Source organism: Apium graveolens, chromosome 3, assembly GCF_009905375.1.
Source record: "Apium graveolens cultivar Ventura chromosome 3, ASM990537v1, whole genome shotgun sequence".
NCBI lineage: Eukaryota > Viridiplantae > Streptophyta > Magnoliopsida > Apiales > Apiaceae > Apium > Apium graveolens.
In genome coordinates, this window is record NC_133649.1 from 7,304,864 (window position 1) to 7,326,759 (window position 21,896).

The window sequence follows — 21,896 nt, forward strand, 5'->3', positions numbered from 1 at the left end:
CTTTTAATAGGAAGTTCTTGTATTCAACAAAGCTCATGGAAAATCGTAATTTATGATTGTTCTTCTTAACAAAATTTATCCTAGAAAGGAAATCTACTGTTGTGACCAAGACGCAGTGAGCTTGCTCTTCGAATATCAGCTTTACAGATTCTTGCTGCGACTTTTGCATAGTCACGAACAGGGGAGATGCCACAATTCGCTTCTTCATCAAATAACCAGTCACCTTGTCCACGTCAAACCTCGTTATGCAGCTTAAAACAGTCGATGGACGATGTCATCCTCATTTCCTGCTTTACTTCAACACTTTGCACAGCTCACTCAGCTTATGCTTGTCTTCGATCTCAAAGAAAAACTGAGTTACAGCAAGACCAGGGGTGGGAGTCTCATATACTTTGCATACCATTTTAGAGCAGCCATTTCAGCTTTGGAGGAGTTTTCGGCCTCATACTCTTCTATACTCTTTACCTGATAGTCAGCCTGTTTCTTCAATTGCAGCCGTTTGTGAACAGACCATAGAGACTCTTTCTTGTCCTGGTCCTTTTTCTCTACTTTTTTCTCGCTTCCTTTTTAGGCGTGCTGTAGATTAAGTACTAGGGAGTATTCTTCTTTACAGTTCTCTTCTACACAGGAGGACTGGCCTGATTTTGTCCGTCTCCTTGTTCATCAGATTCTTTAGCTAATTCGTCATCACTTTGGGAAAAACCACCACGAAAGTGAAGCACTTTCTGATTCGGCAGAAGAAAATATCTCAAATATATTACAAGAGAGACGATTTGTAAATAAAAACCAAACTATGAAAGTACAAGGGAGTGCAACTTTAAAAATTAAACTATTTATTTATCTTCATTTTTTTGCACGAGTATTTATATTTATTGTAATTGGCTCAAAAAACAAGACAATAGAAATAACTAGAATTACAAGTTCACCTTCAAATTAGTTGTGAAGAGAAATATATAACATGAGATTAATGAGGGTAAAAAATGGAAGGGCGGAGATCATGAAATTCTTGGATATCACAAATATGATAATTATGTCATAAACATAACAACAAGTCTTACCGTTGCATTTATGTCATTGTTGTAATATTCCTTATTTTCAGAATAATAATAATACCTACTGGATGTTGTTGATACCATCAACAATATCACGGATGTTCGCCGTAATTATGGAGTGACTCCTCCGTTCGTGAATTATTTTCCTCTTTCCGAAATTTTTCAATCACGTAAGACTTTCCTTTCTAAATCAAATTCATGACATAATTGTATCGTGGTTTCGAACAACTTCCAATAGCACTCAAACTTTGAAAATATTTACACAAAGAATTATACCTTATCGTTGTTAAATCACCAACCTCAACAAGAACGGGAGATTAATAACGTGAAAACCCCCCATTTTTATATTTGACAAAATTTGTTGGTATTGTAGTTTTTTGTTTCTTGTCAAAATAGCGGAGGATATATTTGCAAAAAAATCCGGAGTGTTCAAATTTTTTACAAGCACGGTCAATATTTTCATCCATACGTTTAACCATCACCCGATAACTTTTTCTACAATTCTCCGAAATATAATACTTCTTCACTAAATACAATTTATCTCTATGAGACACAATCATCCACCAGCTTTTCGTGAAGAACAATACGAGAAAATGAGTAATTTCTCTAGTACCAATGTGTTTTCAGCTTGCGCTAATCAGGCAAATATTACGGGTATATATACTTCTGCTGAGAATATAGGTGGATTCCCCGGATGTCCGGTAAATTATACTTTTCCAGTCATGAAAACTATTGATACAGATTTGCGGAAGGAAGAAAAATATCTTAGGAATTCAAGAGTTCCAACCCGATCACAAGAAAACGTGCCCAGTAAAAGTTACTGTGTCCCACGGCTGAGTGGTCATGGTATGCAAGGAATACAAATTCAGGTGTTGTCATCAGATAGTAAAAGAAAAGATTATGTTCATAATGTGAGTGTTACTAAAGTTGTTTCAAAGAATATATCAGCTGCAACTCACAAAATGGATATGAACATGAATAACGAGAAACATGTACCTGAAACCTTCTTTACAACTCCTTACCACATAGGATGCATTTTTTCTAAGCTCTTCTTGAAATTGCTGAAACATTTTTTGTGTAAATAGACGAAGCATAAATTTCCAATCCGGAATTAAATAATAATCTCATTTGCATGTATTCGATCTCATAATCGGCTTTAACCTCGTTAAGGTATTGAGTTTCAAAAGCCCTTTGTGAATTCTCAATGAATTCTTTTAACCCGGTTGAAGGTTTTACATACTCATCAAAGAATGAATTCATGGATTCGCTTCATGAGGTGGTGGTCATTCCGGCAGAGAAATGTTGTTATGTGTAAGCGTGAATTCATTGATCTTTTATGGCATACAGCTCGTTTAGCCAAACATGTTCCTCGAGTACATACTTCTCAACCAAAACCTCCCACTTATCAACATATTCCGTTGGTGACAACAACTTGTATAAACAATCATTGAAATTTGCCTTAAAATTCGGATATTGTGTGTACAGAATCGACAATTTTTCGGGAAACTTACTACTTATGTGCCATGTTTTGTATGTGCATGTTTTGTATGTGGAAAAATCTCGGCAATAACATTTCCCAACACTATATCTTGATCCGTAATGATTATTTGGAGAGGTTTGTTCCCAACGGCTTCCAGCCATGTTTTCAAAATCCATTTGTAGGAAGTCTTTTTCTCATCCCTCATTAGTGTAAAACCGAAAAAGATATTTTTGTAGTGATAGTTGACCCCCGTAATAGGTATAAACGGCATACAATACATATTGGTCCTATAGGTTGAGTCAAATGAAACAACGTCTCCAAAATTCGAGTACGTATTCAATGATCGATCCTCAACCCAAACCAAACCTCTAACTCTATTTTATTTATCCAAATGAACTCGATAGAAAATTTTCCAAAATTTATTTCTTGTAAATTTCGTAACAAGGCCATCCCACTATCCGCATCACCGGAATCAAACACTCGGTGTCTTATATCACGAATGACATTACGAACATATTGATTTGAAAAAACCAAGTTTTTCCACACCACCCCATGTTTCACCAAAAAATCTCATCACTTGAGCGGTTTCAATCCCCGATTTATTAAATAACTCAATCAGTGCTTGGGTTGTCGAATCAATATTTTTTTACCTTTGCATGAATTGTACTTTATCCAGAACTACCACATGATCATGCTTCAATTGAACCAAAGTTATTTCCCACTTATCATTTTTAATCCAATGAGTGACACTCATTCGGGCATTACAATTTGTTCTTGAAATTACATCTTTAATCCTCCTTTTTTTCTTTCTCTCATCTTCAACATTCTTTTTTGTATAACCTAATCTCCAACCCTTACGACAAATATACAAGCGCGAAGATACACCATTTTCCTTTAAATATATATGGGTACTCCTAATAATAATCTCAAATCCAATGCTTCTACCATAATTTCTATAGAAATTTTCAGTTTCATCCAAAGTGTTAAAAAGCATCCCAACACAAGGCACAACATTATTCATATTTGATTTTGAAAATCTATGACTTTTTTCTCAAAACTCATATCATAACCATCATCTACATTAACAAACTTTTTTTTCTATTAGTATCATCAATATCATCACTAGCATCACTATCATCATTTAAATTCATTTTCTCCTCTCTGTTAAAATAATCATCAACATCACTATTATTCATTTTTTGCTTTCCTTTTCTCATTGAATCACCTTCTTGCTCTTTTTCCATATAATCAACATCATCATCCAAATCCATTTTTTCTTAGATTTATATCTATTAGTATCAACATCTATCAATTCATTAACATCTTCTACAATAAATTTACAATAAATCGGATTTTTTTCCACATGTGTAAAATGATCAAAATCATCATGCTCACTAGATGAACTTGAATAACTAAACAGGTGCGAAGCCATTAAAATAGGAAGAGAAAACACCTTTGATCTTGAGTTATAAATGAAAAATGGTGAAAAACTGAGGAGAAAAGTGTCAAAAATATGAAAAAGAAGAAGTTGGTGGGCGTGCATTTAATACTCCTTCCACAATTATTCAATGCGGAAGACTTATAAAAGACCCCAACCAACGCGCCACAGAAGCTTCCATAATAATTTATTGTGGAAGGTCGAGATTATTTTTTTTAAATATTTTTTTTGTAGTAATTTTTTTTTTGAAAAAAATTAGTCATATTTGATAGGAGTTGTTAATATTACTAGGATTTTTGATATAATTTTTTTATTTTTTAAATATAAATATTATTTACTTTACCTTTAATTACAATAAAATAAGTATACTAAAAAATAAAATAATATTTAACAAATATAATTTTAATTTTAGAATATTTTGTTTTTGATATAAAGTGCAGTTAGAAAAGAAAAATATACAATTCCTCATTACAAAAATTTTAACACTTGATAACTGCAAATGATGTACTTTGAATATAAATTCTATCATTTTTCTTTGTAATAGAAAATTTTGTATATTTAAATTTGAAATACATAAGTATATTATCAAAGACTTATTATGTTCACATTTATATTTTTATAAAAGTATTTTATAAATTTTGTAGAAACTTTTTTTCTTAATAATAAAATTATATTTTTTATTAAATAATACTCGTTTAAGTAATACTACTATTAGATAATTTGGAAAAACGTATATCCGAGACGGTTTTTGATTTATAAACTAATCATAAACTCATGGTCTCATGAATCAAAAACCATCACGTGTATGAATCAAAAATCAGTCGCGGTACGCATTTCTTAAAATAATCTAAAAAAATCAAGAATATTTATATTATAATTATATTATTTCAAAATACATAATTTTATAAAATTAATAAAATAATAAATTTTATTTTAATTAAAATATTTAATAGTGACAACATAATTAAAACTTAATACAAAGATATTGTATTTGTTTGATAAAAAATTACGTAAAAGGCGACTTCTGCAATGAATCATTACTGAAGGTGACCTGGTTTTCGCAATGTTTATTAAAAGTTCATTGCTAATATATAAAAAAATAAATGCATTGCTAAAAAGTGTAAAGTCTTTGATAAGAATGGTAATTTATACTCTTTATTAATAAGTAAAGCAATATATAATTTGGTGCTAAAAGTACCAAAGTACCAAAATACCAAATTTTGGTACTTAATTCTATTCTCAATAAACTTTGTTTTTAAGACAAATCGACTTCTATTCTTTGTAAATTTTATTTTATTTTTAGTTAGTATTCATCCAATTGTCTATTTACTTTATAAAATAAAAATATTTTTTAAACGATTTGTAAATTTTATTAAAAATTTATTAAGTTGCATTAAATTAAGTAAAATAACTTATATTTATTTTTAATTTTAGAAAAACTACAAACTACCAAGTAAACTACTAACATGAATTGACTTATATTATTTGTAAACTTTATTTATTTATAAATTATATTAAAAAATTATTAAGTTACGTTAAATTAAGTAAAATAACAAATATTTATTTAGCAAAAAAAAATATTTACTTTTATTTTAAAAAACTACTAGCTACAAAGTAAACTATTAACACGAATTGAAATCTATTCTCTATAAACTTAATTTTATATAGTATTATTTTAAAAATAATTAAGTAATAGAAAATGACTTTAGTAACATTTATTAACTTTTAAACTGAAGATTATTGATTTAACGATTATATTTGGTACTGTCTATCACAACGTTTATTTACTTTAAATTAAAAAATATATTTTAGCAATAACAAATTTATGGGATGTATTTAGATTATATTAAGTAATATTAAATTAAGTTTAATAACATATATTTACTTTTAATTTATAAATTAATTTTTATCGATAATTAAGTAATATTAAATAAATTATTTTGAAAAGGCAATTTATAAGATAATTATCAAATTATATTAATTAATATTAAATTATCTAAAGAACATATATTTGGTTCATAAGATAAAGATACAATTCGTTTCACAAAAATAAAACTAATATATTAGATCTCTATATCAATTAAAACAATGCAAAACTAGAATTATAGTGGAAAATTTCATAACTGATTCGATTTTTTTTAAACACATAGCTATTTTTTGCAAGTACCAATTTAATATTGATATTAATATATTAATATATTAATTTTAATTCGTGTTTTGCACGGATTATGAATTTTTTTTTACAAATATTAATTCGATATTTTTAATCATGGCCCATGTTTAGCACGGGTTATCAATTATTTATACTAATAAGGAAATCATGTTTAGCTCCTAAATCTTGGTGCTCACTAGAAAATTATACAACTGTTTTTAAAATTTTATGTAATAAATCTCAACTGACAAAAATTAACTTACACTCCTGTAAATTTGATTTTCCTTCAATTTTTATTTGTTGCTGAACATCCAAACGTCAGTTTATTTTAAAATAATCGTATTAATAAGTTAACATGTCAGATCTATATAAGTAAATAATTAGGTGCATGCATAACTAGAATTATAAGGTGAAATTTTAGATTTAAACTTAACTTCGATTTTTTTAACTACATATTATTTTTAATTTTGGGCCCGTGCCAACTAGTTAGAGATTAACACAGTAATAGGCCAAAAATAGTTACCCTCTTTATCGGCAAAATTTTGGCATTTGAACAGAGATTACCAATTAATTACTAATTGCATTCCCCTTTCTGATCTAAATACTCCACAAGAACCGAATCATTACACATAAATTTTTAAACACAGTGAAAGAGAATGGAGGGATTTGATGATTCAGTATCGGTGAACAATGAAGAAGAAGTAGGCACCGGGGAAGATGTTGATCCAGGTTCAAGTCCCCAACAGGCTTCTCAAAGCTTCGAGTACGAGGCTGCAGGTGCTGATGATGATGATCACGAGTCTAATATCAACATGCAGACGTCTGAAAATGATGGATACTCTGCCTCGCCCTTGGGATCATCTGGTTCTCCTGTTGTTGCTAATTCTAACGCCAATGCGGCTGGACAACCGTATGATCTTGGTGCTGGTACTGAGGGAATCTTTACTTCTTCTAATGATGGTCCTCTGCTTCCTGAACCCAGTCATATGCAGGAAGAAAGCTCTGCTTTTCGTGAGTGGCGTCGGTGAGTGAGTTATTATTCACAGACATTTTTGATCTAAGGAAATGCAATTGGATTGTGATTTTGATGTTGTACTTGATATCTGAGTCCCTAGATGGTAGTGTGTGTGCACACATTGTGCTTATGTTCTTCTCCTTCATTAGAGACGTATCAGGCTTCCTAGTATTCTTCATTCAAAAACCGCATGAAGTTGAATTGTATGTGCTATTTGTCATAATGTAGCTTGCTTATGTGAATGCTTGATGCAGGAGGTTGTATAAGTTGCAGCTAGATATGTTCACAGTCTAGTGACCTACATTCCACAATATGATCTCTGTTGGATAGCATGTTCCCCTGCAGTTCTTAAATAAAACATCAAAGCCGTGATTAACTTTCATTACTGCATTTGTCATGACCTCCGAGGCAGCTGCTTTTTACATGTTACGGTGTGTGTGTGTAGGCAAAATGCTATCTATCTTGAGGAAAAGGAAAAGAAGGAGAAGGAAATGAGGAATGAGATCATCAAAGAAGCCGAGGAGTATAAGAAAGCTTTTACTGAGAAAAGAAAGGTCAATTGTGAGACGAACAAGACACATAACAGAGAAAGAGAGAAGGTAAATTTCTGAATATCTGTTTTCTTGTTCTATTCTACTATATTGTTTCATTTTTCAGGCAGTAGATGTAAGTTGTGGTTGAAACAGATATACCTTGCCAATCAAGAGAAGTTCCACAAAGAATGTAACCAAAATTACTGGAAAGCAATAGCAGAGATCATTCCTCGCGAGGTTGCTAGTGTTAAGAGACGGGGAAAGAAAGAAGAGGAAAAGAAGACCTCAATAACAGTCGTGCAGGGACCAAAGCCCGGGAAACCAACTGATATGTCCAGAATGCGGCAATTGCTTTTGAAGCTGAAGCAAAATCCTCCACCTCATATGCTCCCGCCTGCAAAAGAAGAAAAAGATGAGAAAGATTCTAAAGATGCAAATAGTCCAAAGGATGGGAAAACTGATTCTTCGGAACCAGCAAACGATGGGAACAAACCTGGTACTCCTGATAAATCTAAAGCTGCTGCTTAGGAGGCAACTGAAGGTAAGCAAGTTAAAGAAACGGAATGTGTCTGAACTGAAGTGCATGATTCTAACTAAGACCTAAACTATTTTATACCTCGATTACCATCATATATGAAATAAGAGTAATTACCAGCTCCGCAGACTGGTATTCTTTAATTATTTTCGAAAATGTATTATTCTTTTATTGCAGTTTTGATACTTATATAGGTGTAATATACGTTTGTGATCTATAAGAACTTTGTATTACAAATTTGAGTATCTATGTGCCAGTATCATATGCTGATGGTGATTGGGATAAACTTTTGACAGCAAATAACTGGAAATGTTAAGCAGGAGGTCAAAAGGGCTTACTGGACATCATGACTAATATTGCACTGTAAAATAATTTATTTTTCAGCAGAAATATTGCAAGGCTGTATTGCTTACACCACTTCCAGATAAATCATAAAAGAAAAAAGATGTTTGCCCGTCTTCTTGTTTCAACCTCGAGACATTACATTTTGCATGGGAATTGCTTAAGCTAAACTACAACATATTCATAACTAACAAATCACGGGATATACTGGTAGCTTGGAGCATAATCTACCCCCACACCATCACCAAAATGGTTACCGATTCTATACCCGACCCAAATATTGTTGTCAGGGAATTCTAAAATTAGCTTAAATAAAACTATTAAGGATATACTTAAATGACAAGACACTTGAGCAGGTATATCTATATATAAAAACAAGGATAATCTACTTCAACATTGCATTTGTAAAGTTCATTGCTTGAAATGGGAAGCCACAACAGTAGTTTATCAAGATGCTATTGTTACTGTATAGCAGGTAGATATTTACACCTTATGCACATTACATTTTGAATTTACTTGTTTTTGCTTTAACCAGAAAATCAAGCAGCACAGTTTCCTGGTAAATCATTATAGATCATCCATTTCCTTGTACGCTGACTGCAACCTTTTCTCACTTAAAATTTCTTTACCCCCTCGTAGCTGACTGCGACATTCATTCAATTGGAATCTCTTTACCATTTATCTGGAAAGATGATATAAACAAATAAAAAAATATCAAACAAAATCGAGTATAAAGAATGACCACATGAATTCAAAATTATGTATATCTGAACATCTTAAAAGGAGTAGAGCAACGCAACAAGTTAAGCCAGTGGATTGACAATAAATGAGGCTTAGCCATGGGAGCTACGGGGGCCATGAATCTTTAAAAAAAATATTCTAGTGAATTGCATTCATTTCATTGCCTTAAATTCAGGAATATTAAGATGGATTTTTAAATGTATACCAATGTAAGATATCCAATATTCAATTGGTCTTCTGTATTAAATGTACATGGTATTGTGTAAGATATTAATCACTAAGGTATCAAAGGATTGTTAGAAACAAATCATCACAAACTCCAACTGCTAAAAATTGCAAAAAGATAATATTAGAAAATGGTCACATATCTTTTATCTTTTTTATAAAAGCAGAACCTTTAATCCCATGAAAGAGCCATCCAGAAGTAACATTCTTCATGTTGTGCAAATAAGATACTCAAGAGTCAAAACCAATGTGCTGATTTTCTATTGTCAAAGTGAAATTAGGCAACTAGCAAAGGAAGGTATGAGACAAGATCAGACTTAATTACTGGGCGAATCATTAGTTTTATTTCCCCCCTACAAGCAAAACAGAGTCCAGAGAATGAATCATTAAACTAAAATTTTTAAAATATTGACAATCGGAGAATATTGGGAATTAAAAAGAGATTTCATGTAGCAGAAAGGAAAACAGAGGAGAAGATGAATATAATCATAATTCATAAGGAGTAATGTAAAATGCACGTGCAACAAAATAGAGGAGAATGAGAGAACAGGGTATAACAGGGTCTGGTGAGGGTAATATGTACCACTACTTAGGAGATTAGATATTCATCTTACTTTTCAGATTGTTTCGGGTGGATTTTTCCTCGTAAAGAAGTGCACAAGAACCATTAATGTAAACTAAAATCCAGGTTTCATTGGCTCAGTTTCCTCTTGGTAGTTTCTTTGGTGTAGTAAGTTTTTTCAGTTATCTGTAACACTAAATTAAGAACATCATACCTTATTTGCTAACTCTTATGTTCCATGAATCCTTCCTAGATCCATAGAGAGGGTCCGTAGCAACATAAGAAGGTTGATGGACGTAATTTTTCAAGAGTGGGACCCCTTCTGGAGTGTAGTCATCATCGCTTTCATAGGATGATTCACGATGTGGCCCAAGAGCTTTGAGGATCATAGAAAACAACACGCATAATCCCTGTACATGAATAACATAATTAGTTAATTACAACGCAGGGATTTCGGGTTAGTACATCAGTGACTCAGTTTCACTTATTTTATCTTTTATCTATAAGTGTTACAGGAACAACTATTTCAACCTATGATTATGATCTTTGATCTTGAAATAAACAAATTATTTCAACAGAAACCCTAATTCTATGAAATCTTGAAGATGTCTGAATAAGCAAGCCTAAATTGTCAGTGTACTCCACATCTTGCACAACGGCATTAATAGGCTGTTCAGGATACCTAATTCTTCAGGCTCTACTTCACCACCAACTTGTTAAATTTTCATTCACAAAGTAAAAGTCAAAAGCATTTTTCGGTTGACCATGCGTGTTGGTGTACAAATCAATAGTATTCCTCCATTCTTTCAATATAAATTTTTTGTGTACATGAGTGAGTGAGTGAGAGAGAGAGAAAGAGACCTGTATCACCACAATGGATATCCCAATCCATTTGCACATCTCAAAGTTTTCCTTTATAAAACCTTTCAAGTCATCCAATTTACCAGTTGAGTCCTTCGGGAAGTCCTGTAAGTGTGATAAATTAGTGATGTCACACAGAGATACAATTTAATTAAAAGAAAAGTTCATAGACACAACGTACCTCTTCCCAGTCCCGGTTAAAAAATACATCTACAGTAACTGCAGCTTCCACCATGAGAAGCAGAAAGACAAAAAACATGTACTAATCTCAACTTAAGGCCGACAATGAATTCATAATGTTCTATTAAAGAGTCTAGAATTATTTGTAAGATGAAAAATCTTGAAAACAAATTTAAATGAGAAAAGATCCAAAGAGAGATCGAAGAGGAAAGTATAATGCATCTATTCTCAACATCACTTTTTTTTGCTAATACATCGACATTCACTTTTTTTGCTAATACATCATCATCATTTTAAGACCCACGTAATAATCTATCTATGCATCTATACATGTCAATCGATGTTTATTAGAATGTAAACATTAACAAGGAGTAGTTGTACCTTATCAAGTTTTTACTTGCTTCCGAGTTATAGGATCAGTGTAAGCTTCATCATATTTCAAACAACATGTTATCTGATATTATTATTTACTTATTGTGTTTAAAGACATCTGTGTCAAGTTATCGTTGTTCTTTAAACCCTCTCCGTCCTTGCCCTGCATCGAGCTAAGCAGTAAGAGCGAGTCCAATGCAATGCTATCGCTGGTGTCACTTCTATAATTTACAATCAGTATGTAAAAATTTTCAACTCCAAAGGGGTTCTATATTTGGATGCAAATATGCATATATGCATCATTGGTTCAAAATTTGAAACCAATAATGCATTTATGCATCTAGCCACATCATCAAACAACTACATATGAGATGCATATTAGTGTGGTTTAATAAAAAATTAGGCCAAATTATAGCAATGACTATAGCCATTTTGCATCTTGCATTGGACTTGCTCTAAAAGGTTTATTAAATATATACATATTCCTAAACATTGAAAAGGACCGAATGGCTATCATTATCTAAAACCAGTAAAGAAGAAAGGATACAAGGAAAAGGCAGCATCCATTAACAGTCTCCGCAGCAATGTGACCGGAGCATGTAATTACACACAAAGAAGCACCAATGCCAAAGAATGTATATATGAACCTACATAGCATTAAAAAGAAAACAAAAAACACATTATGTAAAAAATACTATCTGGTAACTTCACTAAAAAATTAAATTCTATTAATTTTCCTGTTCCTCAAAAGAAAACAGTAGGAGAGGGAGAGGTTGAGAGAGAGAGGGCGAGGGAGGGGGGAGAGAGGGAGAGAGGGAGAGAGGGAGAGAGAGAGAGAGAGAGAGCGAGAGAGAGAGAGGGAGAGAGAGAGAGAGGGAGAGAGAGAGAGAGAGAGAGAGAGAGAGAGAGAGAGAGAGAGAGAGAGGGAGAGAGAGAGAGAGAGAGAGAGAGAGAGAGAGACCATACCAAGGAGGAGGGAAATCAGAATCATCAATATTTTTGTGCCAAACCCTAAACATCCACAAGGCATACAGGATCATAGCAAGCCCCACCATTGCTACCACCGAATTGACCAGCTTCAGCATTGATTGAAAGCAACTCCTAACCATTCTCCCCATCTTCTTAATCCCAATTCAATTCAATTGAATTAGTTTGTAGAAGAAATCCCTAACCCCCTTGGATTTTAATTAGGGTTAGGGGAAATTGGGTTCCGGATCCTAAATGATGAATTTTGACCCGTTGCGAGAATCGTCGATAACAGCTTGGATTTAATTAGTAACCGAACAAGGCGCTCCTTAACTTTAGCTAAGCTAGGAGCTAGCTGTTAAATGTCCGGCCGGCCTACTTCAACAGCTCGTGTATGGTCAAGTCCAGCTATGTCACTCCTTTGTGTTTTGTCGATTAACGAATGAGTTGAGTTATATTTTAATCTAACGTTATTTTCTTATTTTGATTATTAGAGAATAAAAATAAATATATATTTTTTATTAATAAGTTAAATTATATTTTATTCAAGCATTAAAGTATTGAATTATCGAAATACCAAATTTTGTTATTCACCTAATATAAATTGACTTTTTCTACTTAAATTTTATTTTTAAATAGTTAGTGTTCATCAAATAATATTAATTAATATTAAATTATCTAAAATAACAAATATTTGGTTCATGAGATAATTCAAATATATACTGTTTGTTAACAAACGAAACCATGTTTTTATATTTCAAAACAAAAGTAACGAAGTATCAAAATGCCAAATTTTGATACCGTGACACATATTAACTTTTATTTCCTCTAAATTTTATTTTTTATTAGGTAGTGTTTATTCAAACGTCTATTTATTTTTAATTTAAAAAATATTTTTTATCAATAATTAAGTAAAATCAAATAAACTATATTGAAAAGGCTAACTATAAGATAATTGTCAAATAATAATAATTAATATAAAATTATCTAAATTAACAAATATTTAGTTTATAAGATACTTATATAATTTGTTTAACAAAAATAAATATTAATATGTTAAATTTCTATGACAAGTGAACAATGCAAAACTAAAATTATACCGGGATATTTCATATCTGATATGATTACTTTTTAACTATATTAGTTGTAAGTACCAATTTAATATTTCATATTAAAATATTAGTTTTGATTTGTGTTTTGCACTGCAAATGCTAATTCTATATATTTAATTTGTTTTACACGGATTATCAACTATATCTATACTAATAAATGAAATTATGTTCTAATTGAACACAAAAGCGTCAAATTTTGGTAATCGCTAAAAAATCTATGTAATTATTTTTAAAAAGTTTTATAATTAAATCTCAACTAATAAGAATTGACTTTTATTTTCTATATACTTTGTTTTCACTTAAATTTCTATTTGATATTTGTTCATTCAAACGTCGATTTACTTTTAAATAATCGTATTATTAAAGCTAACATGTCAAATTTAAATAACAAGTAAATAATTAGGTGCATAATTAGAATTAAATTTATAAACCATATTAATCAAATAAAGAAATAGACAGTGTAATTTCATAATTACAATTGTCTTCGATTTATTTTAATTACATAATTTAAGATTATTTATTTGTTATATTTTGATATGTGTTTTACACGGGTTACCAACTACTCATTATATACATGTTAAATTATTGAATTGATAAATTAGATATATAAGCTACTTATTCCGGCATTCAAAATTTATCCTATTAAAGTACGATCACGACTTCTTCTTGCATAAATAAAATTTAAAATTTATTTAAATATTAGCAGAACCTGTGCATCGCACGAGATTTAAACTAGTATCCATTAATAAATCAAATTAAAAAATCTGTTTATTGATCAAAAATAATTTTTCATATTTGAGTCCAATTATTTTAGTTTATTAATAAAAATTATAGAAATCTTAATATATATACCCGTTTAGAAAATGTTAAGATAAGTAACTTGTGAATTATTGTGAATTAAAGTGGATAAAGGACTTATAACTTATAAGTCATAAGTAGATTAATACTTATAAGTTATATTAGTGTTTGTATAGTTTATTTACAAGCAAGATTTTTTTTACTTAAATAAAATAAAATAAATAATTTTTAAATATAATTATCTAAATTTTTAACTTTTAAATTATAAAAACATTTTAAAACGTATATATTAAAACTAAAGTTAATAAAAAATAATAAAATAAGTTGAGAAAAAGTATGTATTTACTAATATTTAACTTATCAATTTATAAATTAGAAATTTTGATTTATAAGTTGAATCGATAAATACTTATTGATAAATTGTTACGGGTTTATCAGTCGTGATTCGACTTATTAAAAGTTAGAGCCGAACATGGCCATTATATATGTTCGACCGGCTTTTAAACATCACAATGAATTCCAATTTACAATTTTGTAAGTTATAAAATGCATTTCTTGAATATAATATTCCAATTTACAACTTGTAAGTTATAAAATGCACTTCTTGAATATAATAATATTTTTTTATATAAGCACGAAGTTCTCCATAGTGAGCTCTATAGTCACCGCCTTTTTACATTGTAAAGGTAAAATTCATATCAATTAAATTAAGTGGACCCTGCCAGTTCACATATCAATTGAAAATTTGAAACATATCGTCATCATATACTGCCAGTTAACATCGTAAGAACATAAATTGATTTCATTTTTCATATCAGCGATTCACTTCCATAAATAGTGCTTTTGCAAACAACTGTACTACCTAGTATAAAGAGACTTACATTATCCACTCTTTAGGTAAAAAAATTATTTTGTAAGAAAAGAGAAAGACAAACATTGAGAAGCCCTTGTCGAGGTATTTTTCCTTGTGCAGTGTCCCCACTTTTGAGAACTTCAACTTGTAACTAATCACTCTATTCTTAATATGCGTAATTTTTTCAATAAAGACACATAAATTGAGAAGAGTACTATTTTAATACCTATGATCTATCTTACAGTTTTGTTTTTGCTACAATTTTGTTTGTGTATAGTAAACTAACTGTACACTCTTATTGTCTTTAAATCAGTAATAATCTTGCTCTTGAATTGTTATTGCTTAGTTCTGTTTCGATAACATGTTTTCTGTAAATTCGTAGTGATTTTGCTCTTGTGCTGCCATTGCTTGGTTTTGTTCTGATAACGTAACTGTCTATAAATCCGTAGTGATCTTGCTCTTACACTCCCATTATTTGGTTTAATTGTCTATAAATTTGTAGTGATCTTGCTCGTGCACGGCTATTGCTTGATTCTGTTTAGATAACGTAATTTTGTTGCACATATGTATATACATACACATTGTCATATTTGTTTAATAATGTTAAAATTATGCTCATTTGATTATAATTCTACGATGTGCAGATGGGTAGAACAAAATTGAATATGGAACTCATAAAGAAGGAAAAGGCTCGAAATACTACTTTTCAAGTTAGGAAAGCAAGTTTGAAGAAGAAAGTTTATGAGCTCTCAACTTTGTGTGGCATCAAAGCAATGGTGATTGTTTACCGGCCTAAACAAGTTACACCACATGCTCCAACTCTTGAACCTGAGATTTTTCCCGACAATCGTGATGAAGTTCTTGAATTAATAAACATATACAAAGGCCAGTCATCTGATGATCGCAAAAAGAGGACATCTTTTCTTCCATGCTTTTTTCGAGAGAGGACCAGAAAGGCGCAGCAAGTCCTAGCCAGGCTGCGTAACACTAATGTGCAATCCAAGTATCCAACATGGGATTCGAGGTTTAGCAGCTATACTGAAGAAGATCATAGGAGAATTGCTGCATTTCTCGAGAACAATATTGAAAATGCAAAGGTGAAACTGGGGCAGTTGAAAGTTGATAATCTTAATAGTAATAATATCTACTGTGCTTATTTGCAGCAGCAAAGGATGTTGACAGAGGACAGGATCATGGATTTTGAAGCAGGAAATCAAATTAGCAAGTTTCTAATTACTCTCGATCCACACCAGGCAGGGTTTACGCGAGTGCCTGTTCCAATGCCAATGCCAATGCCAATGCCAATTCAACAGCAGAAATATCCATTTATAGACCATTTCCAAAATCAAAGAATGGTCAGGTTTGATCATGATTATGTTGGAGGCGCACCAAACAATGTATATAATGCTCATTTGTCGAAGTCTCTGTATAATTACTCGATGATTGCAGAAACAGGGGACAGTATGACCTATTTGAACAATATGGTAAGAGACCCCCCAAATAACTATATTGAAGGCAGGCAACCAATTGCACAGCACCTCGAATATCATCGTATCACACCAGGGTATACTCCTCATCAAATGGTTGCAACTTCTCATCAGGATGACGTTCATGCTCAATTCTATGAAGATTACAAGTATTAAAGTTATATAGTTTGGATATTTTCTTCTATGGTTCTGGCGTTTAGGTTAGTTAAGAATAAGTAGAAGGTGCTTTGGATTTTTATCTAGTATTTGCAGAATTTGGTTTTAGAGACTTCATATGATTTTCAGTTGACACACTTTGCGGCAATTATAAATACTACTCTTATGTTTGTCTTAAGTGTTCTATGTTACTCTTATATGTTACTCTTATATAGTACTCTTATATAGGAGTAGTGCGTTAGTTTTGCCTTGCTTGGGAATTAGCTGTTATGTTCTCAGCCTGCGACATGTCTCCGTATGAGGCCCCTGCACCTCTTCCTCTTCCTGGTGTCGGGGCTGGATTATTTGTAGCTGTTAAGTTCTCAGCATGTGACATGTCTCCGTATGAGGGCCCTGCACCTCTTCCTGGTGTCGTGGCTGGATTATTTGTAGCTGTCATGTTCTCAGCCTGTGACATGTCTCCGTATGAGGCCCCTGCACCTCTTCCTGGTGTAGGGGTTGCATTTTCTTAGCCTGTCTCGCTACCTTCATCGGAACCCACTGCTTTTCTCCCTCCTTGATATGCTTCACCTTCAGATTCTATTAGTTTCTTTTGTTTACTACTGTACTGTAATTAACCACCCACCCTCCCCCAGATTTTCTTGGATGATCAGATACCACATCGAAAAGAAAAACAAGTCCTTTCAAGACTCTCTTTATAAATAGAGTCTTAGGACACAAGTTTTATTAAGTCGAGGAAATAAGAGTCATCTCTTTCATTCTCGGTTTCTTTAGTCTTAAATTTTTCCAATATTTCGATGATAGTTCTCGGGCTCAGTTCAAGTTCGCTAAGAGTATATTCGATCTATCGCTTATACTAGTATCTCGTTTAAACACGAATGGTGCGGGGCGAAACTGCTTTAAGAAGACAGTTTTCTGGACCCGAGATTAAAACTAATCTATGTTTGTCAAACCCTTCTCCTAATTCTCATATGCTTATGTGATTTAAGAATTTGTTACCCGCTTGTTCCCCTGTAGGGCTGTTCACAAACCGAACTGAGTCGAGTTTTGATTGAATAGAGTGAGCTTTATTTTTTTTTCTAACGAACCGAGCCGAGCCAAGCTTTCTTAACGAACAAAAATCGTGTTCGAGCTCGAGATCGTTAACTAACGAGCCGAACACGAGCTTGTTCGCGAACATAAACGAGCCAAACCGAAATGCAATAAGTTACTACTTCATTAAGAGATATGCTAGATTTCTAGAAAATATTCTTAAATGTTTATTTAGCATGAATTAGTTAGATGTGTATCTTAAAATTGGAGAGAGCTCACAATTTAGGGTCATAAGACTCATAACATTGCTCTTTCACTAAATATACTCCTCACTTTTGCCTGGAGCATTTAAAACTAGATTAGAATATCATGGAATTCTGATCAGACAACTTCTTTGTTCTATAATTATACAAATATAAAACAAAAACTACAAAAACATGTTTGTATAAAGAATACATCAGACCCTCTGGGCGTGTTACCTTCGAACTTTGGCTTTAACCCAAATAAGATTTTAAACATGTTTTTGCCAAACCTAATCAAGCCGAAACTGTTCAAATAATCTACAAAACATGGATATGGACCAGACTCCATCTGCTATTATGTTTCAAGATCCAAGTACATTCTGTAAGCATTTCTGTCGGAAGAGTAATAACGCTCCACAAGACTATCAACTTGGAACCCAAACTTCTTGTAAAGATTCAAGGCAGCAGTTCTTGATGGGTCTACATGAAGTGATATTCTGTGGACATTTCTAGCTCTGCATTTTTCTATTGCTGCAGTTAGCAGTGCCTCTCCATGGCCTTGTCTCCTGTACTTCTCTCTTACTGATTTATGGTTTACAAATTACAAGCAATAAAATGAGATCATTACCAAATGATTTAATTCACAAAAATAGCAAATCTAGAAAAAAAATTCTTATAAAAAATTATTACTTCCTAAAAGACTTTTATCATTTATAATGGAGTATAGTTTCACGTTCCACCATAATGAACTGGAATGGACTGATGATATTTATATAATTACGCCTGCCTACTTATATGCTTAACATGCCGTCCAACAAACGCTACAAACTTTACCCTTGAAAGAGCAGGTCTAAAAAATGTGTATGCATGTATAAGCATATATGACGTCAATTTCTAATTATTAATTAACATTATCACGTGAATGCTCTGCGGCAGATAGTTTGGGATTGTTCAACACAATCTTGCTTCCAGGGAAAAAAAGAAGGAACCTTGTTATTTGGCCTACCTACTTTAACACACACAGCACTGATAACCACCAAACAGGAATGGTTTGAGGTATTTATTGTTAGTCCGAGGTTTCTGATGATGTATTATCTCTGATGATGCATTATCTCTTGAAGGATTCTACAGCAAATCAGATTGATAGTTAGTTAGATAAGTATTAGAGTTTTGTTTAATGTTAACTTAGTTAACTGAATAATCTTTGACTTATCTTTTCTAAACAAACTCTATTTTGGATAAACTTAATCTATTTCAAATTTCTCTATCTTTATCAGGTTTATCTTTTCTAGTAACAAACTAACGGATTGTTATACTTATTCAAATATTTTAAAACTTCAGCTTATCTAGTATTATCTTTATAACAGTTTGAAATACTATCTTATCCGTTATGTTTTTACTATTTATAAACGACTTGATGTTTTCAGAAAGAATACTTTTCTCTTTGAGTTTATCCATCTTATTCTTTCTTTGAGAAAAACAGCCTCTTAATTAAGTCCATTGCTTCCAGTTAATTAAGAGATATAATCGAGTTGTAATCTTTCACATTCTATTCTTTGTACTCGAAAGGTGCATTGTATCACTTGTCCCGGGTTGTGGGAGGTTGATTACAAGAGTAAGGCCAAGTAGCTGTGTGCTAGGGAAAAGTTTCTTTCAAGTGGGTCAAGTTTGTAATCAAGGAAAGTTTGTAAGTACTTTGTTTTAAGTGGATATAATACTTTCTCTATGCTAGTTGGCATGGGGACTTGGATGTAGGCCATAGACTAGGTATAGAGGCTGAACCAAGTGAAAAACTCTCGGTGTTCTTGCATTTTTTATTTCCAGCATTGCACGTTTAATTTTCTTTTCTGCAATTTACATACTGCTGTTAAATAGGGTCTGTCTCATTTAGATACAGTCTGTCTCATTTGCAATAGAGACTGTCCCATTTGTGAACAGTCATACTTTAACTGTAATTCGATTGTGCCTACGAATTTCATTTATCTGCATAGGATGCAGGTATCACTTTGAGAGCGGCTTGGCCTAAGCATGTTAGTTCTAAAAGCCTCAATGCATACCTAAGCCTCAATGCAGTTTCAATTAAAATAATTACCCTATCAAAACCATTCATCGCCTGCATATATTGCTAGTTTGTTACCTCTGTGATACCTACAGAAAAATCTATCTAACTTTAATTTTGACTCCTTACTAAGCAACTTAGCCTTGAAGCAATGCTTATACCTAATATAAACAGTACTAAAGAATCTCGCTACAACAATTTGCCAAAAACCTCCAATTCCGAAATGTACCCCCAATAGAAATTTTTACGCAACTTCAAAATACAATCTCGAATTATCCAAAATTATAACCACAATAACTAAGGCAACTTCAAACTAGTAATCTCATTATATCAATTACTTTACCACCATTAACAATCAATTATGAAAGCAAAACACGAAATCTTGAAATGGGCTTCTAATATATTCACAAAATTACATAAAAATCTTAAGATGGGCTATCAAGTATTCACAAAAAGATCAAAACTTAACATAAAAATCTTGAAATGGGCTATCAAGTATTCACAAAAAAATCAAAACTTTACATAAAAATCTTGACATGGGCTATCAAGTGATCACAAAAAGATCAAAACTTTACATCAAAATCTTGAAATGGGCTATCAAGCATTCACAAAAAGATCAAAACTTTACATAAAAAACTCGAAAAGGGGCAAAAAAAAATACCTGCAAGTTTGGTAATACAGGCACAAAGAGAAGAAGGCCAAGAAAACATGACATAACCAGCAACGTTGTCATCATCAGCAGCAGAAGAATCAAGAATGTAAAGCAACCCACTGTTCTTTTTGGCAAGTTCAGTTTGGAAAGATCGAGCAAGAGATTCGTGTTTGGGAAAAATCTTCTTTTCAATTCGGACAATTTGGTCAACTGTTTGGGCCCATTTGTTTGAGTTTGTTCGGAGCTCAGTTATGTTCTTGTCTTTGTGGCCGCCGGGCATGAGTGATGACTATTTGAAAGAGGGCGACGGTGAAAAATTATATAGTAGCGTGTTTATAAATAACTTACGAATTATTAAAAATATAAAAACAATTTAGAATTTTAATAATTTTTATTTCAATTATTAATTTCGAGAAAACAAATTCTAAAATAAATTATTTTTTAAGAAAATTACTTTCCTTCATCTTCTAACTTGAAAATATATTTTTAATCGGAAATCATTTTTGGATAATTATATAATTTTTCTTCACAATTACAAGATAACGGAGTGTTATGTTGAATTGTCGACGGCACCATATTAAACTGATTTTTTCATAAAATAATTACGAGTGCATCTTTACATATACAAAGTAAATACAAAGTAAAGGAAGATTGATTTTGATATATCGAACTGTAAATTTTGGGATGACGATTCGTTTGGTCATATTCGGAGAAGATGTGCATCGAATCCGATACCGATACAAGAATGGACGATTTAATGTTATCGGGTGCGAAAAGAAAAATAGAACCAAGACAAACTTGGGATAATTTATTTATACTAAATATACGAGCTATAAACCTTTAGGGAGGATACGATATCATATATAATATTTTGAAGGCGTCAAAATTAGAATTACGGTCTCGTGAATTAACTTATGAGATCGATGATCTTGTATTTTATTTTGAGGTCTTAGTACCATGAACTGTAAATTTATTCCCTTATTTTCATTGTATTACTACGCCTAATTTTTTTGTTGATATATATTGTTATATTTATGCATAATTGTTTCTA

General features: G+C 31.9%; 4 protein-coding genes across 5 annotated transcripts; 2 read left to right on the forward strand and 2 right to left on the reverse strand.

The window, feature by feature from the left end:
* Window positions 1-6,778: 6,778 nt before the first annotated feature.
* On the forward strand, window positions 6,779-8,198 carry LOC141713805 (clathrin light chain 2-like). The gene is made up of 3 exons (XM_074517378.1): window positions 6,779-7,146; window positions 7,583-7,736; window positions 7,824-8,198. The coding sequence occupies exons 1-3, from the start codon at window positions 6,779-6,781 to the stop codon at window positions 8,196-8,198; spliced, it is 897 nt and encodes a 298-aa protein (XP_074373479.1).
* A 714-nt stretch (window positions 8,199-8,912) lies between these two features.
* Window positions 8,913-12,889, reverse strand: LOC141711551 (tetraspanin-19). 2 transcript variants are annotated; one of them, XM_074514093.1, is made up of 6 exons: window positions 12,455-12,888; window positions 12,036-12,135; window positions 11,118-11,198; window positions 10,937-11,041; window positions 10,290-10,485; window positions 8,913-9,229 (listed from the first exon to the last, which is right to left on the reverse strand). In XM_074514093.1, exons 1-5 carry the CDS (start codon window positions 12,604-12,606, stop codon window positions 10,291-10,293), a joined length of 633 nt encoding a protein of 210 aa, XP_074370194.1. In that variant the 5' UTR covers window positions 12,607-12,888; the 3' UTR covers window positions 8,913-9,229; window position 10,290. The 2 variants fall into 2 exon arrangements, with proteins under 2 accessions (XP_074370194.1, XP_074370195.1); XM_074514094.1 differs by lacking the exon at window positions 8,913-9,229 and adding an exon at window positions 9,249-9,866 and having other exon boundaries at window positions 12,455-12,889.
* Window positions 12,890-15,457: 2,568 nt separating this feature from the next.
* On the forward strand, window positions 15,458-17,004 carry LOC141710552 (uncharacterized). The gene has a single exon (XM_074513116.1). The coding sequence runs from the start codon at window positions 15,862-15,864 to the stop codon at window positions 16,858-16,860; it is 999 nt and encodes a 332-aa protein (XP_074369217.1). The 5' UTR covers window positions 15,458-15,861; the 3' UTR covers window positions 16,861-17,004.
* Window positions 17,005-18,259: 1,255 nt separating this feature from the next.
* LOC141711552 (uncharacterized) lies at window positions 18,260-21,159 on the reverse strand. The gene is made up of 2 exons (XM_074514095.1): window positions 20,855-21,159; window positions 18,260-18,716 (listed from the first exon to the last, which is right to left on the reverse strand). The coding sequence occupies exons 1-2, from the start codon at window positions 21,123-21,125 to the stop codon at window positions 18,490-18,492; spliced, it is 498 nt and encodes a 165-aa protein (XP_074370196.1). The 5' UTR covers window positions 21,126-21,159; the 3' UTR covers window positions 18,260-18,489.
* Between the last annotated feature and the right edge of the window lie 737 nt (window positions 21,160-21,896).

What these genes read in the sequence shown, in the direction of transcription:
- LOC141710552 (XM_074513116.1), top strand. Translation starts at nt 15,862, where the DNA reads ATGGGTAGAACAAAATTGAATATGGAACTCATAAAGAAGGAAAAGGCT.
- LOC141711552 (XM_074514095.1), bottom strand. Translation starts at nt 21,125, where the DNA reads ATGCCCGGCGGCCACAAAGACAAGAACATAACTGAGCTCCGAACAAAC. An exon ending in CTGTATTACCAAACTTGCAG is followed by an intron (nt 18,717 to 20,854) that starts GTATTTTTTTTT and finishes ACCATAAATCAG; the next exon opens with TAAGAGAGAAGTACAGGAGA.
- LOC141711551 (XM_074514093.1), bottom strand. Translation starts at nt 12,606, where the DNA reads ATGGGGAGAATGGTTAGGAGTTGCTTTCAATCAATGCTGAAGCTGGTC. An exon ending in TCTGATTTCCCTCCTCCTTG is followed by an intron (nt 12,136 to 12,454) that starts GTATGGTCTCTC and finishes AATGCTATGTAG; the next exon opens with GTTCATATATACATTCTTTG. An exon ending in TATCCATTGTGGTGATACAG is followed by an intron (nt 10,486 to 10,936) that starts GTCTCTTTCTCT and finishes ATTCATGTACAG; the next exon opens with GGATTATGCGTGTTGTTTTC.
- LOC141713805 (XM_074517378.1), top strand. Translation starts at nt 6,779, where the DNA reads ATGGAGGGATTTGATGATTCAGTATCGGTGAACAATGAAGAAGAAGTA. An exon ending in GCTTTTCGTGAGTGGCGTCG is followed by an intron (nt 7,147 to 7,582) that starts GTGAGTGAGTTA and finishes GTGTGTGTGTAG; the next exon opens with GCAAAATGCTATCTATCTTG. An exon ending in ATAACAGAGAAAGAGAGAAG is followed by an intron (nt 7,737 to 7,823) that starts GTAAATTTCTGA and finishes TGGTTGAAACAG; the next exon opens with ATATACCTTGCCAATCAAGA.